Raw genomic sequence first — 18,569 nt, forward strand, 5'->3', positions numbered from 1 at the left:
GCCACCTGCAGCCAGGGACTGGGAAAGGAGTGCGGGGTGTTGCACACTATGAGGCCAAGTAAGGCTGGCCCTATTCACTGCCACCACGTGCAGCTCCAGGGACTCCGAGGTCCCCCCAGTCCACACAGCCACACCCTCCCACACACCATACCTCCAACACATACCCACAGTCCCCATACACATACCCAGACCCTTCCAAAGCTCCCACACCCCCCACCCTGACCACATACCCCCACATCCGGCACACCTCCCCACCACACGATATACAAGAGTAAGATTGTATTTTGAGCTATCATGCAATCTCCTCTAGATACACTATGCAAACACACACACCTTAAGGGGAAATTTTTTTTTAAATAAAGTTAAAATAAATTATAGTGGATGCTTGATTTTGTTTTAGTATAGGATTTGGGGCTTTGTTTGGTTTCAAGATGGCAACCCCCCTCTCCCCACAAAAGGAGTGCTTCTGGGGTAAGGGGAAGGACTTCCAGTAGCAAAGGTCAGGGGCTAGGGAGCAGCACTTGTGGTCCCAAGATGGTGGCCAGGGGGCAGGGACCTGTCAAGGTGTGGGGCTATCCTTGCAGCCCTTGGCAGCTCACCAACACTTGTTAAGTGGCCTTCCAGATGAAATAATTGCCCACCCCTACTTTAACGCAAAAAGCTTTAACATAAGAGGAAAATACTTATTGTAAAGGGGTAGTTTAAATTTAGCTGCTAAATAGTTCTATAGCATGGGAACCTCTTGGAACAAACTTATTTAACTCAAATTTTGCTTTAGCAGTTAGCCTTTAAATGATGCACATTTATTTCAAAGCAGGCATAGCACTGCCTGCTGTGTGTGTAATACCTTCTATTTTAAATCACTGTTTTCATTTGCAGATTAGCATGACTGTTCCCCTCCCCCCTCTCTTCAGGGCTAAAATCTTCTATATCTGTGTTCTGTCTGAATTCCTAATTGTCTGATGCCAGTTTACAGTGGTTTCTGTACTTTGCCACAGTACATACTTTTATAAATGAACTTTCTGGAAACTCTTCGTGTATTCAGTGTCTCAAATAAGGAAAACTTATACAGAGAACCTATCTATTCCACTGTTTACAAATACATTTCTACATGTTTCTGAGCCATTCCACAACACTCTAGTATCTTGAGTAGTAATAGTGGAGCTTTTTGGATTGTCTCTTAACACTGAGAAAGGTCAGTTGATACCCAAAAGCTTGTCCAACCGCTTTTTTAACTATACAGTCGGTCCAGTAAAAGATTACAGAAAATCCTCATCTCTTGTATAACACTGCTACTCAAACATCCAGAATATAGGATATTAATCTTGTATGAGCAACAGGAACATCAGTAAACTCAAAATGTGACCAATCCCGTTTTTCCCCCTCCCCAGTTAGGAGGGTTCCTGTTTTGCCTACAGAGTGCTATGCACATATCCAACACAGAGTTAATATTTGGAAAATCCTTACATGGAATTATTTCTTGGCAAAACAATCTATTGAATAATCCAGCTTCTATCATAACTTCTTATTCTTGAAGAAGGCTGCCATTCTTCTGAAAAGCAACCTAGTATTTCATACTCATTTAGCACCTTTCAGAGGATTTTTAATTGATTTTAAAAGCAGAAAATGAAAGTTTTTCCATAAAAGCCATGGATGTAAGCTTACACCGGAAAAAAGAACCAATTTTGTCCTGTAGTCAGTGGTGGTAACAAAAGTAAGTTTTGTTGCTTCTGTCACTGGGATGTATACAGACATAATCAGGATCATTATGTTGCACCTAGTACAAAAGGAGCCAACATCGCTAAGATACAGCCCTGTCTCTAGATACCTGACAACTTTTAAGTTTAAAGGGAAACATAAGTTGCTAACAAGTAATAGAAGGAAAGGGAAGGAAAAGAGAATGTGACAAGTGACTGGTTACAAGTGGCTATACAAGCATATTTAATTAACATCTTAGAATAATATCAGCTGCTCCATTCTGAGACATCACCTAGATTAGTGCTTTATTACCCGATAAATCTCCATTTACAATTTATTTTTAGAGAACTATCATCCCACAAAGGGGTTGCCTGTGGGCTTCCTTGGGAATGCGTCTTTGACCCAATGCTATTCAATATCTATTTTCTTAAGAAAATTCACTATTGAAGAAAATCTGATAACTCTCACAGGTAACAAATCCTCAGTGGATAGTAAACAGTGATGGAGATAGGCCAGGTATACAGACCAACATTTATGACTCAGTAGTATGGTCTCGTCTTTATGGCCATCCATTTGGTTAGGCTGAAGCACTTAAGAGCACAGAATGGTAGACAAAGACTTTAAGTCAAAACCAGATATCTTAAAGAGACAGATGCAACGGATAAAATAAAGTTACAGGCTTGAAACAATAATTATTAGAAAAGTTTAATAGACTATTTATGAATTATATATAAAATTAACAACAGATGATGTGGCGTAGGAAGTGTCCTGAGTTTCCAAGTCGACAGTTAGGAAAACAATTATTTTTCTTTTTACTTGTAAACAGACAGGAAAACAGTCTTGTGCAATATCATTTTATTTAGAAAATTGCATTTCAGAATAGATCAGCACTCTGCGTACATTCCATCAGGACTGTAGGTTAGATGAGAGACTGTGGCAATGAATACGACTTAAATTTCCAGCGCAAGTCTAGACTGGTTTTGTAGATGGCCCTTAAATTCCATTTAGGCTTAAATTCTGCTACAGTTTCAAAGAGTGATCCCAAATGTAGTTCTAGCAGTTAGAAAATGCCCTGGGTGCCTAAATTCATTTTGGGCAGCAAGACTGTAGTTTGACCATGCAAGTGAATATCCAGGGGTCTAATTTTCTCCCCACGCTGCAAGTTTGTAGTGCAGGGAACATTTTTTCATTCCCTTTCCCTGTCTCAAACCCCTTTTAGAAGGGGCAAGAGGCACATGCATGCTCGTCTGGATGCGCCCATTCAGGTCATCAGTATGCACAGCACCAAGTCATTTTAAAAATCAATGATGCCTCCTTCTCTTTCTGTGCCATGACTCTTGAATTCTTGGTTGCACAGCGGCCTGGCTTCAGCAAGACAAGTGGACAGTTCACTTTCTCCCAACTATTCTATATGTATATGGTCCATAGGGAACTCCCTGGTGAGTTCAGAGATGTGGGTCTGAATCCCTTCAGACTTAAGGAGGGCCTAGCATCCAGGTCACCAACTTCCTTGCAACCATTAAGTGGAGCACAGGTATGACCAAACTGACTCTGGCCCATGACAGGTCATGATACATTTTTGCTAGAAATGCTGATGACAGCTTCCACTTTTGTGACATGCAAAGGATCGACAATAAGAGACCAAATTCTTAAGTGTGGTTTGACTACCTGCAGAACTAGCACAACTAGCCATAGAAGGCTCATCTATAGCACAAAGGAGTCACCTGTCCTTACACTTCTTATGGGATCACAATCAGAAAGAGGAAAGTTGCTTTTTTGGTTCTTTAAATTGTTCACACTTAGCCACAAGTCTTAGAGCAGTATACTTGAGTGATTTAAACATTTTTATTTTAAATATTCTAATTACCACACTTCATCATTGCATTTTAAAAAGCCACTCCAAACAGAATCCAGCAGTGAGCTGTTATTCTTTAGCCTCTCAACTTTTTGAGAAAGGACTCTAAAAACCATCACATGTATGAGCCCTGTAACAAATACTGGTAGGTTTGCATTTTTTTTTCCTAGAAAACAAGTCTTTTCTAAGATTTTTGTTCATTTTAAAATCCATGTGATTTCTGAGATAATGAAAAATTGTTCTGAAACACACTGGCAAAAACCAGCTTAACTACAAGTAATGCAAACAAGTAGATGTGTTGGTTCCAGATAGTTTTATTACAGATGTCTATGCAAATCTTCCCACTGTAGGCTTTACCAGCAAGTGCTTTAGACAGTTGTGCTGGTATTAGCTCTGGCTGGGTGCTGCTCCTCTTCTGCCTCTGAAGGTGGCTCTCTTGAACTTGACTGTTCTTGTGCCTTAGATTTCATGGCATGCAATGCATAGTTAATGCTAGTACTTTCAATCCAACTCCAGGACCCTGAGAAGGGGTTGTACAACATTCCATTCACTGCCTTGACTAAAAAGCCATCTATAAAAAATACAAATATATCAGATTCAAAACTAAGTTCAGTACAAGAAAGTGCACTTGTTTAGAGCAACACTACTGTACAACTGGGAGGCTACATAATTGGCCAAATATTTCAGAAATTGGTCACTCCCAAACCAACAGTCTGATTTAAGTATATGAAAAAGGTTCACCTTTAAATTAAAAAAAAAAGAGGCAAAAAAGAATTTAGATCAAGGAATCTGAGAGACCACCTCTTAGGTCTGCTGTTGTTTCACAACCAGTAGATTGTTTTTACCTTTTACGGTAAGTGTCCTAAGCCTTCTTGGGGAGGGCAGCATATAAATCTAATGAATAAAAGTAATGCAATGATCCCATCCTCCTCTCTCTGACTCACTGTCTGCTGCTATGTCATCCCAACACAATTTGTAATAGAAGACAAAATAAAACACTTAAAAACCTTATCACAATAAAACATTCCATGGCACATGCTGCTTTCCTTGGGGAAAGGATGAGAGAACAAATGTGACACAGTCATGTTGCTTAAGGCATTATGAGGAGACATTCAGGTACTACACAGATGAAAGCAGAAAAACCTATACAGAATAGAGCCAAGTTCATGCATTACCTTGTTTACAGTGAGATTCATGTGAGTTTAAAAAAACCAAAAGAAACTAGACAAAAAGAAAGCCCCACACACCACCATGCACTTCAAATTATCTATAGAGAAAAAGTGGCTGGCAGAAAGAAACGAAATAAAAACTCCAACACCTCAGTACAGAATATTTTAAACTAATTATTGGAACAACTGGAGTGGGTTTGATCTGACCATGATGATGTACTCTTTCAAGCTTTACTTAAAAATCAAGCTGTCTGCTTCAGACTTCTTTTAAGTGAAGACTTGTAATGAATGCAAGGCTAATAACAGGTGTTGTGAGTGACAGTCACACAGACGAAAATCCCTCTGCTTACACAAAGGTGTCATTCAGTGAAGCAACAGTGTGGCTTCTGAATGCTGACAGATTAAGCGTCTCAATCCTGCTTTACAGGAAACATCTCTAAGAAACACAACAGGATGCAAATTTCTTTGCCTCTTTACTTAGACCATAAAAAGGGGCCTTGTCGTGATAATTATTTTATCTACTGTTGTCACTGCACAAGACCCATTTAATTATGTATAGCTGGCTGAGAAGCTATCAGGTGTGAACAAGCTTTAAACTATGCATAACCATGGCCAAAAATGAACTGATAACCTAGATGTGGAAAAGTTCTATTTGCATTACTAAACATGTTTGGCTATACAGCTCCCAGCTAACTGCCATTATCAACAGTAACACTTGCAGTACACCTGCAATATGTTTCTGACACTTACTTGATTCTAACAGGCGCTCCAACTCTTCAGGTGTAATAAACTTCTCCCAGTTGTGAGTACCATCTGGCACAATGCCCATTATTTTTTCTGCGACTACTATCCCCAGGACATAGGACAACTGTGTTTTGCTGAGTGTAGTGATGAATAGTGAGCCTTCAGGCTAATAGGAAAAGAACAACATACTCATCAGTGAACTTAATTGAGAAAAAAGCCCAACATTAATCATTTCAAATTGCTGACGCAGAATCTGTCCATCCAAAAACTGAGGGTTGAAAGAACCAGAGCTATTCTCATGTTGGGGCATGTTTTATGACTTAGTAATAAGTTGTAGGTGATAGAGAAATCAGGATCTGGTGACGTTTTCTGTAGCTACTGAGGGCCTCTCTATATCATCTCTCAGCCATACTTACCACCACCACTGAGAAGCACCTTGCACTTGCTCAAATGCTCTTGGCATGTGCCAAATCCCACAAATGGGGCAGTGTCAGTGCCTCAGAGCAGCCATCAGCATGCACCAAGAAGTGTACATGAGGCAGAGAGGTGTTAGGCATATGCTCAAAGATGCTTTAAGGCTACTTTTTTTCTAGGATTTGGCACATGCCAAATGGGAGTGAATGGGCAGTACATGCTTCTCAATAGTGGTCATGGGTACAGCACAGAGGTAAACCCAGGTTTTTAGAAGTACAACTTAATATTTAATATGTAGACAACATGTTCCAACCCAGGGCTGTTCCAACTTGGCTCAAAGTGCTGCGGAGGGGCTGGCTGACAGGCAGCCCTCCATACTGAAGCACCCTTGTGCCCCACCCAGCCCTGTCAGCATCTATACATGCATTGTTGCACAAGAAAAAACTCCGCAGCAGGATAGGACTTGTGTTTACAGGTCCTATCCTGCAGCGGAGTTTATTAATTTCATGTGGCCTAATAGGGTCTCATGTGAAGATGCTGAATTTTTTACTGCTGAGCTAATTAGGTAGCTCCACAGTAAACATCTTGTGTAGACAAGCTAAGTTGGACAAAAAGTAGAGATTAACTTCAAGGAAACTACAGAATGTCTTTTTGGTACATAGAAGGTAATTCCCCATTTTGGAATCCAGCCAAGACAGCAAGATATCCAGCAATTTTTCAGTACTTACAGCAGCATAATTTGCAAGATAACTCTGCTACAGGGAATCAATGAAGCAAAGATGTTTTTAATGAGCCAATGCAAATAGCTTCAAAAAACAAACAAAACAAAGCAAAAAATGTTTAGAGATCTTGTGCACTACAGGAAAAGAACTTGTTGGCAGAAGTAAAATAACAAAAGTTGTCGTTCCCTCAAAAGTTTCCTGTTCAAATAAATTCTGTTCCTTCTTATGAGGACGAAGATGAGTCAGTGAAATAAAGGAGAGCCCCAGTTAGCACACTAGAACAAACATCCTTATATACTTGTTTCTGGTTAATATAGAAGAAGAAACAAATTTGAGTATTAAATATAAATTACCCTCTTTAAAAGCAATCAAGGAATACGTGTTGATTTAATGCTAGTCAGAATAAAATTGCATGAAAAAAGAATTTAGATTCAATTCCTATCTTTAAATACCATCAACATACCTGTCAAATCCTCTTCCATCAGGCTACAGAAAGTTTTTCATATTTGACTCTGTATGGCCCTATGCACATTGTACTGGACATCCTGGTAATTCTGCAGTATTATGTGATGGTATCATTAAGGCTTCTCAGGTGTCTTTGTAACCTCTTTCATTTCTTTTTAAACAAAAATCTTAATATTAAGGGTGAATAACACCTCTTAAATGAAAACAAAGAACCCGCTTACTTTTAACACTTGATAGCAGCATGAGATAAATGTTTCTAGGTCAGCCACATGCTCCACTACTTCAGAAGCTACGATTACATCAAAGGTTTCTGTAGACTCTTCTGCAATCTCCTCCAATGAACAAGATTTGTATTGTATTCTCTTGTCTAGATCTGGATCAAATGATTTGTGCTGTTCAGCTGTTCTAATGTTGTCTTCCAGAGGATCTATTCCGGTAACCGAAGCTCCCAGTCTACCTAGAGGCTAATGATATGGAGCACTGTTTATTCTCAGCTTGAAAACAATTTATGTAAATCCTATATAAACTAGCAGAAATAAATTTGCTTGCAAAAAGCATCATTAGAAGAATGAGACAAATAGCCATGAGAATGGGTTCTGATCCTACAGCACTGTTTGAAAGATCTCTTGAAGATAATACACAACAAAGAATTTAGATTTTCCACTTTTCCAACATGATAAATTCCACTGGAAAAATTTTAGTCTGTTTTTAATGTTCTTAGAATAATTGTTCTTTGCCCACTTTGCTGCCCCAGTAGACGTTTTTCTCCTCTTTAATGATAAGAGAAAACCAAACAGAGAGAATACATGTGGTCATTCTTTTCCTCTACATCTATCTGTAATGGTAAATCCACATATCTTTTTAATGGCTATTTGATACATGGCTATCTATGAAGCCTGCTCAGTACTGAAAACTGAACACACCAATGTTTACTAGGATAGTGAAAATCTTGGGTGTCATTGAAGTTTCTCCAGTGTCATCTTACTTAAGTTAACACCATCATTATCACCTCTTTTGAAACTGAAACAGGCTGTACAGGACCAAATTTGTATTCTTACAATCTTAAATTCATTAGTTATTCCCTCTGTGAAAGTTACAAGCGCCACTGGGTTTGCCATTATGCACTGACATTACCTTATCTATACTTGTTCACCAGGGGAATTTGGAAATTAAAAAAAATATCCGATGCACAATGCATGTATTTTAAGTGTGCACCTGCAATTTAATGCTCCTGTGTACTGCACGGCAGTCACAACTTTTTTGAATCAAGTCACATTATTTTAATATTTCCCAGACAAGGCAAAGATTAAGGTAATTCCATGGTTCTAATGTAGTTTTTGTTGCATCTGGTTTGTGTCTTCTTTTGGTGGAGGGTGGGAAATAAAAACTGTTTGATAGCAGAGAAAGGATGAGTTTTCTTCTTCTATCATGACTAAAGGATTGTTCAACCCACTAGGAAAGGCTTGAGGAGTAGAGAGGAGGAAGGTATCACCTTTGGACAGAGACCTACAGTGATATTCTATTCTATACCTCAATAAGCTTAGAAATCAACCCTGAGGCTTCCTGATCCTGGGGTGTCCTACTGGCTGGAGACACTCCAAAAACAACTTACACAGAGCTGAGGACCTGTGTAAATTAGAGCAGCTACCCAGCACTGCCCCTATTGACCACAGCAGCACCCAGAACCTGAGTGCTGAACTCCTGCTCTCAACATACTTCCTGTCCCCAGATTCACAAAGGGATCCTCAAGAAACAACCTTAATGTCATCTGTCTTCCACAAGGTGCACCGGGATAATCTCTCTACTGCCTACAAAGCTTTCAGGGCCTCTTTAGGCTGCTTTGTGTCCTTGTTTTATACAGGGTAAAGGCACAAATGAGGATTTTACCCCGGTATAAAAATTTAAGACAAAAAAGCAAATATTTAAAAATCACTGTGCATCCAAAAATAGATTGATAATGGAATCTACTAGATTGCCACTTTATTAACAAGAATGGTCATTAATGAATCTCCAAACCATGTTGTCATAACTTTCCAAAGCCATTCTTGAAAAGAAGTATGCTATTCTTCTGTTTGTGAGGTACTTGAGGGACCTATTTATATGGATGACCTTAAGGTCTCAAATGGAGCACAGCTGTATAACAAGCCACAGCCTATACATATCATACTCTACAACATTCAGTAATTAAGACACCAGTACTGTAGAAAAGGGAGGAAATCCTTCACCCCCAGCATTTAGAAGTTAAACAAATCAAACTTCAAAATCTCCATAAGCTCCTTAAGAAGAGAAACAAGAACAAACTCTCTTACTTCACTTAATAATCCTCCGCCACAGCCAACATCTAGGATTTTTATGCCAGACAAAGGACTTCCCAGCTGATGATCACTACTCAGGTTCAATAAAGTATCCCTGAAATAAAGTGTACATGCACAAAGATACAAGTGGGTTTGAGATAATTGTTTTAAAGATGTCTAAATAGCCAAACCAAGGCATGCCTCATCTTTAACTCTTTTACATTTCCTAGAGCAGTGGTTCTCAACCTTTTTAGATCTGAGATATCCCTTATTAGACTTGAGGCACCCCTTGGAAAATGCTAGCTCTTTGTTTCACTCATTTTTTGACTATAGAGAAATAATAGGGGAACTCTTCTGTTGCAAAGAACTCAGCTAGACCACAGATCAGAATGTTCTTAACACTGTGGATTCTCATTTGAAATCTCTGAGTTTTTCTTGTGAATCATATTTGTACACCTAACAGTACTAACATTGCATGGCAACCCAGGGTGCCCTTGAAAAGATCTGAAGGCACCCTACAGTGCTGTGGCACCCTGGCTGAGAATCACTGTCTTAGAGGATGGCTTGGGGAAAACATAAAAAAGTTTAAATATTTTCAAACTGTACCTAACAAATGGCACTCTAATGTCATTCATAGAATGAAGGGGTGCATATTCTCCTTGTTCATCCCACCACTTGTGTGCCAAAAGCTGGAATTTTTTCACTTCCTTTAAGTCCACTGTTGTGTGTGAAGCACTGAATAGTCGCCTTGCAGCAGACCTGCAAAAAAGAGCCAAAAGTCATGCAACCAACCCTGATACACCAGGCACCAACATAAAAAAATTAAAAGCTGGATTAAAAGTGTAAGAAATATCCTTTACGAGTGAAAGAAACAAAAAATCAGATAAAGTTACCTTTATTCATTTAAATTCCACTGCCAAAAATTTAAAGTATCTCTCCTTAATTTTCTCATATTTTAAAAAATATTTTACCTGTATGCAATGTAGTAATAATTCAGTCTGTAAAATAGATTAAAAGTTTGTAAGGCAATTTTAATAAGGCAACAGCAAGAAATCTGAAAAGCCTGTCTCATCAGTGACCTCATTTATCAGACTGTCAAATTGTCATGACACGTCAACATACCATATTTTCTCACATACAACATAACACACAACATAATACACACCTTTTTGAAAGACAGAATTAAGAAAGAGATTTTTCCTTGTAGCGAGTACTTGATTAGCAGCAGCTAGGGAGCTTAGCTGGCTCATTGCTCTGCTCCTGGTGAATTGTGCAGATTTTATATTCAGTTTCACCCAGTAAGCAGCAGAACCCCATCTTATCCTATTTCTCACATTTAATGCACAATCCAATTTCCAGCAGCAATTTTTGGAGAAGAGGTGCATGCTGTATGTGAGAAAATATGGTATTCATTTTTCCTCGGTAAATTACACTCATTGTTTTACATAATTCTAGTATACTATACTTACATGCCATTTCTCATTTCAGAGAGAGAGCCAAATGTACTACTGGATTGCAGGCGTGTTTTCCAATTATAGCTTTCACATAGCACCCATGAGTGTGTCTCAAATGACTGGCCAAATTGGTGAACTGCATAAATTAGAAAATCAATCAAGTGAAAGCCAATACCTTTATGATGATCCAAAAGTAAAACAGATACAACTTGTCAAAATGGTTAAAATGCCACAGATTTTTTTTTCCAGCCAGCTTGCAGAGAAGGAGTCAAGGATAAGGAGTGGGAGGGAGGGGCAGAAAGGGGCATGGAATAAGAGGAAAATACTTTCCTGGCAGTAACCCACGACCAAAATTCACCAGATCACTTTAGTACTGGCTGCTTCCCTCTGCTGCCTGCCCCCAAATTTTCCAATGCACTCAAAACTCCTCCCACTACCATACATATCCTCAGGGGTTTTAATCAATGCCATGTCACCAGAAGTCCCATAGTTCCCATGGGATTTTTGATTCTCATCAGTCCACATTTGTAATCTGTTCTGTTTAGATTGGGGTGCTCAACCTCCAGCCCATGGGCCAAATGTAGCCTACAGAGCCATCCTACCTGGTCCGTGGGGTTCTCAACATCCAGAAATTTAGCAGTGGGGGAGTGGTGGCCATTAGTACGACCACCCATCCTCCTGCCAAATTCTCAAACCCCAAGCCCAGCACAGCAGGTCAGAGTCACGCCACACCTCTAAACCTCCACCCACCCTTAAGGTAGGGGCCGGGATTTGAATTTAGTTTTACAGACAGGTATAAAATTGTTCAATAACATCCCTAAATCTCTCTCTCTCTCTCTCTCTCTCAGTGGGGATTCACTCAGTTAAAAATATATATATATGCAGTAGAAATGAATGAAACAGAAACTCCATAGTCAAACTGTTAGCACATTTTATGTCCTTCCACAACATAAGAGGACCAGTTTTCTAATGGGGGGGAAGAACAAGTATGAAAACGAGAAGCAAACAGTAAATATATTTTTTAAATTGCAGGATAATCTGAGGCACATTATTGGTAATGACAATCACAGAAGTATTATCTTTGCATCCTGTCTGCTAATGGATACAAATATAACTGAACTAAAACAGGAACGAGAGCAATAAAAATTGCTATAAAATCAGGGTCTTGAATTACAGAGTAAAATGAAAACTCAAAAATAAAAAACTGTTAATATTCATACACAAATAAAAGTAATTTAAAAGCAAAAATAGGGTCATTAGACTTCTTAGCAATTGATAAGGGTCTTGACATGCATTACAGAAACTTGAGAGAATGACAAAAATCAGTGGCATACTGCAATAGGTGATTATTAGCTATACAGGAGAGAAGAGTGAAGAGGATTCTACAGGGAGAAAAAAAATTGAGCATCGGGGACTATATAGCTGAATCTATCTGGATACAAATCCCAATCTGCAGGAATACCAAATATATACCGAAACTAAGCTGCCTCTGAACTGATAGAAGTAAATGAACACACAGCATTCAGCAAAGCAAAAAGGCAGCAAAACCCAGGAAGACAGTAATAGAGGAACTTCAACCACCCATCTACAAACAGGTGAAATGGCACAGCAAAGCAGAGTTAAGAGAAACTTTCTCTAAATGTTAATGAATTAATTCTTGGAACAGCTAGTTCTAATGTCAATAAGAGGAGAGCTATTCTTGACTTAGCTGTAAGTAACACATGAGCTATTTTGAGAGGTAACAGTAGCCGAATCACTAAGTAAGAGTAACTGCAATATCATTATGTTCAACATCCAAAGGCAGGTAGGACACCAAAAGGTGTTACAATGACATTAACCTTTAAAAACTGATCTTAAAAATTAGGTTAATTAAAAGGAAAAAGAGTTAAGGGTAAAGAAAGTAAAAACATCCCTAAAGGTGGCACATAGCTTTAGTCTCAGAAGACATGAACAAAAAGGTCACTAAAAAAACAAGGAAAAAAAACAATATGGCAAAGTCCAAGACTGTTACAGACAAAAAAGAAATCCTTCAATATTTGGAAATCTTAACATGAAGAAGCCAATAAACCATAGGGCAGATTACAACAGTCAAGAAATAAGAAGGAAATTAGAAAGCCAACATGGAATTGAACAGGAAATAGCTAAAAGTGTTCAAACAAACAAATGACTATTCTTTAAATATATAGAAGCAGGCAGTCAGTAAAAGAATCAGAGGGTCTGCTAGATCCTAGGGCAGCGGTTCCCAAACTGTGGGTTGCAACCGCAACTGGGGTTGCAACATCAGCAGACGGGGTCACAGGGGTGGGCAGCTGTGGCTTGGGACTGAGGGGCTATGCTGAGGAAACGGGGTCCTGCTGAGGAAATAGTACCACAAATGGGGTCCTGCTGAGGAAAAGTTTGGGAAGCACTGTCCTAGGGGTTTAAAGAGAGTAATACAAGAGCATTTCTGACAAACACAGGGTATGGCTATACTACTTCCATGCCATCCTTGAGTGTGCCACCAAACACTCCTCCATCTGCTCCCAATTCTGCATGCAGCAAACCCAAAAATGAGGCAATGAAGCGCCCTAAAGGAGTAACCCCTGCTACTGCTCTCACACCAATGCAGGCTTGTGAATAGCAGGACAGGTCCACTCTCATTTTCAGGTTGGTGCACATGGAGGAGGAAGTGGTAGGCTGGGCCATGATTTTCAGCATCGTATTCCAAAACACTAAGGAAGCAATAGAGACATTCCTCAGATTATATTTTTGCTTCTTCTGTGGTGAAGTCTCGTGTTAGAAAGTCCAGTAGCTGTGTTTCCCTATTTCCTGGTAATAAAAATGATGTCCTCTCAGAGACCAAGGTGTCAGAAGAAGCACTGGAGCCAACTTAAAATTGAGCAATCAGGGCTTGCGGTACAAGTGATATCTTTGATTAGCCCAACAAGATTTTTGCAAAAACATTTTTTTTTTTTTAATTGCAAGCTTTTGGGCACAGACACCCTTCATCAGGCATCAGAGAAAAGATTGTAAAAGTTCTCCTGGGTAGAAATGAATTAGTTGAGGCACCAGACTCCAGATGGTATACATCCAAGAGTTCGGACGGGACTTAACTATGAAGTAACTGAGCTGCTAGCAAAGTGAACCATGGTCATGAATTAAAAGAAATGCCTAGAAGACACAGAGTAAAGAACAGAGTTACATGATCAGTCTTCATCATGGCAAAAGGTTAACAGTTGGGTCTCTCAAGGTCTCGTAGGTTCTTCATCATTTAATACATTTACTAATATTCTGCAAACAAGGGTGAGGCTAGAGATTTAACAAAAGCTGCAGATAACACTAAATTATTTAGGTTAAGTGTTTGTATTGCAGTCAGCCTCCTACCAGTGACCCTGCAGGAAGGGACAGAGGAAAGAGGGAATCTCAATACGGAACTATTTATAATTTAGATAATTTATGATAAACCAATTAAGTGACAAAAAATATGAGAGCTAAGAAAGGGAACATGAAACACACGAAACTGTACTTCACAAAACTGGAAGTACAGAATACAAATAAAAAGAGCTCAAACATATTGTTTACTGATCAGTACGTTTGAGATATTAAGAGCTGGATCCAATAAAGGACTTTGGCTCCTACAAAACAGGAGCCGTAGTGCCTAGTCTGTAGGTGTCTGGTTACCAGAGCAGAATCCAGAACCTAATGTTAGGCTCCTTATAACACGGCATGGAAAAAGATAGGCACTTCAGAAGTACAGCCTTCTTGGTGCCCCTCACCGCCCCCACCCACAGCCCACTAGACCTGTTGGTGCCCCTTACTCCCCACCCGCAGCCCCCTGGGATCTGCTGGTGCCCTCACTCCCCATCCACGGCCCCCAGCCCTGCTGGAGGGCGCCCCCAGCTACCAAGGCTATGGGGCCAGAGACCCGAGTCCACAGCCCCTGCCCCAGCAGCACCCAAGGCCCTGCTGCTGCTCATGGAAGGTAGCAGCTACTAAGGCAGAGTGGAGCACAGGGCCCGTGGGCAGGGGAGGGCAGATGAGGCCTGCCTACTACTGCAGGATTGGGCTACCTGCCCTGCTGCCCTGTCCCAGGGTCTCCAAGGCCCAGCAGGCAGGACCCAGCTTGGCAGGGCAGAACAGGGTGGGGAAGCTCAGTGCCACCCCTGGGAGCCCAATGTCGCCATGGCGAGGCACCCCATCTACCTGGCAGCAGCAAGGGGTACAACTCTGTGCTGCTGGCCCTGCTGCTGCCAGACAGGCAGGGGCTGCCTCGTCATGGCAGCGCAAGGCTTCCAGTGGTGGCACTGAGCTTCCCTGTCCTGCTCTACCCTGCTGTGCTGGGTCTCACCCACTGGGCCACAGAGGCCCCAGGGGAGGGCAGCAGCGCAAGGAGCCTGAGCCTGCAGCAGACAGCCTGCAACCACCCCCTCCCTGTGCACAGATCTGGGGGGCATATGCCCCCCATGTCCCCCTGGACTGCATGTAGTGGTGGGGAGCCAGCCTGCAAAGGGAAACCCACTGTTTCCCACATTTTTTCTCCTTAAAAAGAGAACATCTGAGTTTTACTGAATTTTTGTGAGGCAAACAGAAAACCTGGATCCCTGCTTAGCCAGTACAGAACAGGGGCATGTAGTGAACCTCTCTCCAGTCTTGGTGCTCGACTATGGGAGGTGGGCAGATTCTTCTATTTAATTAAAACAAAGTCCTAAAATAATTCTTTCACAGAGTAAAGCTTTTCTTTTAAAAAATGCTGAGAAGTTAATGGAGTTGGCTCTATTTCTGCATTTCATCCAGTGAATGCTGAATATAAAATACAGAAAAACACCCTAAAGCAGGAGACCAGAACCATGGACTCTTCCCTTGCCCAGAAACCCCCATCCTGCATCAGAAGGCCATAGGTCAGTTGTGCCCAGCCTCCTGGCCCAACTAGCCACCAAGGAGAATACCTGCTTGGCTCAAGCTTGCAGGGAAGCCGGGAGGAAAGCCAAAGCAGAAACGGAGCTTAGGCTGGCAGTAAAAGTTAAGGATAATAAAAAGTCATTCTTTAAGTACATAGGAAGCAAAAAGAAGGTGCAGGGTAACTTAGGGCCCCTTCAGGATGAACAAGGGCAACTGGTAACAGATAGGATAGCCAAAGCGGAGCTTCTAAATTATTTCTTTGCATCCGTGTTCCTGGACACAAATACAAATACGCATACCATTGGGACCTTAGACAAGACCAGTATAGATACCAACCCACCAACTGTACGAGCTGACCTAGTAAAGGGGCACCCAGAGGGGTTGAATGTATTTAAGTCAACAGGTCCTGATGATCTTCATCTTAGAGTGCTTAGGGAATTATCTGCAGTCATAGCGGAGCCACTGGCACAACTGTTCAAGCAGTCATGGTGCCCAGGACAGGTCCCAGAGGATTGGAAAAGGGACAACGTGGTCCCTATTTTCAAGAAGGACAAACCAGTAACTATAGGCCGGTTAGTCTCACCTCTATCCTTGGCAAGACCTTTGAGAAAATTGTTAAGGATCACAGTTGTGGGGGACCAGCGGGTAAAATGATGCTAAGGGGCAATCAGCACGGGTTCATAGCAAGCAGATCCTGCCTAACCTAGTTTAATTTTATGACCAGGTCACAAAATGCTTGGATGAAGGAATAGAGGTAGATGTTATTTACTTAGATTTTAAAAAGGCCTTTGACACAGTGTCACACCTAATTCTTATAAATAAACTAAACAGTTGCAATGTAGATTATTACACATTCCGCTGGGTAGAAAACTGGCTTATGGGACGTACCCAGAGAGTGGTGGTGGATAGGTCGGTTTCTACCTGGAGAAATGTGGGCAGCGGAGTCCCCCAAGGCTCTGTCCTGGGACCGGTACTGTTCAATATCTTCATTAGTGACTTGGATGAGGGAGTAGAAAGCACCCTGTCCAAGTTTGCTGATGTCACCAAACTATGGGGGGAGGTACACAAAGTAGATGGCAGGGAGCGAATCCAGGCTGATTTGGACAGGCTGGGGAAATGAGCCGAACAGAATAGGATGCAGTTTAACAAGGATAAGTGTCAAGTGTTGCACCTGGGGAAAAAGAATCGTCAACACTCCTACAGCCTGGGAGCGACCACTCTAAGTAGCCCAATTGAGGAAAGGGATCTCGGAGTCGTAGTGGACTCCAAAATGAACATGGGTCACCAGTGCGATAAGGTAATAAGTAAAGCTAACCGCACTCTTTCTTGCATAAGTAGCTGCATCACGAGCAGGTCCAGGGAGGGGATACTTTCCCTCTACGCGGCATTGGTCAGACTGCAGCTGGAGTACTGCATCCAGTTTTGGGCGCCGCACTTCAGGAGGGATGTGGATGGCCTGGAGAGGGGTCAGAGGAAGGCCACTCGTCTGGTTAAAGGCCTACAGAAAAAACTCTATGTGGACCGATTGGGAGACCTGAACCTTTTCAGGCTCCGCAAGAGGAGGCTGAGAGGTGATCTTGTGGCAACCTACAAACTCATGGGGGCGGCAGCAAAAAATAGGGGATACAATGTTTACCAGGGCGCCTGTCGGGGTAACTAGAAATAATGGCCACAAACTGGAAGAGAACAAATTCAGATTGGACATCAGGAATAAATTCTGTACAGTGAGGGTTGCCAAAATGTGGAATAAGCTTCCAAGGGAGGTGGTGCTGTCCCCTTCCTTGGAGGTCTTTAAAAGGAGATTGGACAGACACCTGGCTGGGATCATCTGAACCCAGCACTCATTTCTTCCCAGGGCAGGGGGTCGGACTTGATGATCTAATAGGTCCCTTCTGACCCTAACATCTACCAAACTATTGAGTGCAGTGGGGTTTGTCCATGGGCTGGATCCTGTGCCATCCCAATCCAGCTCTGTGCCACCATGGTCTGGCCACACTGCTCACTTACCAATCTGGCCACACACTGGTGTGCTCTGGCGTTCAGGGCCACATGATCTAGCCCACGGGGTTCCCCCAGGTTTGAAAGTTTGGCATCAAGGAAGAGGCAATTAGCATTGCCACTGCTCCCCTGCCACCAAATTCATCAATGCGCCATAATTATGGAACATTAAGTTTAGCACTCGTAATGAAGCTTAGCCCGTAAACTGGATGATATGCCTCTGTGGCCTGTATGTGGGGTTCAGCACCCCTGCCCTACGCTAGTCATACTTCTTGTTATCTCACTTCCTATTTCCACAAACTTTTTTCCCCTGCAACAGAGGAGCAGAAAGAGCCCGCACCTAACTTACTGCCTAACACGAGCACGCTCAAAACCTCTCAGGCCAAAGACCCTATAACCCGGGCGTCCCATGCACAGGGCAAGTGCCCTCACCAGCAGATTACGGGCAGCGACACCACTGGGTGCTTCAGAAGGAAGCGTGCCCCTGTCAGCACGCTCCACGACCACCCGCTGCACCGGGCCCCTCTGGGGACGCGGCCTGAAAGAGGTCTTGTCTCCGGACCCGGCTGGGCTTCGGCCTGCGAGGCAGTTCTGGGCGCACACAGAAACAAATCTCTCGACTTGGGGAGGGTTAAACACAGACAAGCGGTTTGACGCAGCCCTGAGGGGGCCGAAGCACCTTCCCCGGTGCAGCAGGTGTCCTTGGAGCAGGGGGACAGAGGGCGCGCGGCTCCCTGCGGAACAGTTGCTGGCTGTAGCCGTGTGGGTGTAAGGACGCAGGTTCCTGGGCAGACGCGTCCTTGGCGCAGCACTGGTGGCCGCCCGCCTGAGAGGGGCCCAGGGGGGCGGGGACCAGCACCAGGCTCGAGGGCAACCCG

General features: G+C 42.3%; 1 protein-coding gene across 2 annotated transcripts; it reads right to left on the reverse strand.

Annotated features, from left to right (window-relative positions):
* Positions 1-2,897: 2,897 nt before the first annotated feature.
* Positions 2,898-16,676, reverse strand: COQ3 (coenzyme Q3, methyltransferase). Of its 2 annotated transcripts, XM_006020456.3 has the most exons (7): positions 16,615-16,676; positions 10,831-10,951; positions 9,968-10,120; positions 9,377-9,476; positions 7,289-7,531; positions 5,473-5,632; positions 2,898-4,124 (listed from the first exon to the last, which is right to left on the reverse strand). In XM_006020456.3, exons 2-7 carry the CDS (start codon positions 10,842-10,844, stop codon positions 3,922-3,924), a joined length of 873 nt encoding a protein of 290 aa, XP_006020518.1. In that variant the 5' UTR covers positions 10,845-10,951; positions 16,615-16,676; the 3' UTR covers positions 2,898-3,921. The 2 variants fall into 2 exon arrangements, with proteins under 2 accessions (XP_006020518.1, XP_025055867.1); XM_025200082.1 differs by lacking the exons at positions 10,831-10,951; positions 16,615-16,676 and adding an exon at positions 10,333-10,817.
* Between the last annotated feature and the right edge of the window lie 1,893 nt (positions 16,677-18,569).

The sequence above is a fragment of the Alligator sinensis genome, unplaced genomic scaffold, assembly GCF_000455745.1.
Source record: "Alligator sinensis unplaced genomic scaffold, ASM45574v1 scaffold145_2, whole genome shotgun sequence".
Taxonomy (NCBI): Eukaryota; Metazoa; Chordata; order Crocodylia; family Alligatoridae; genus Alligator; species Alligator sinensis.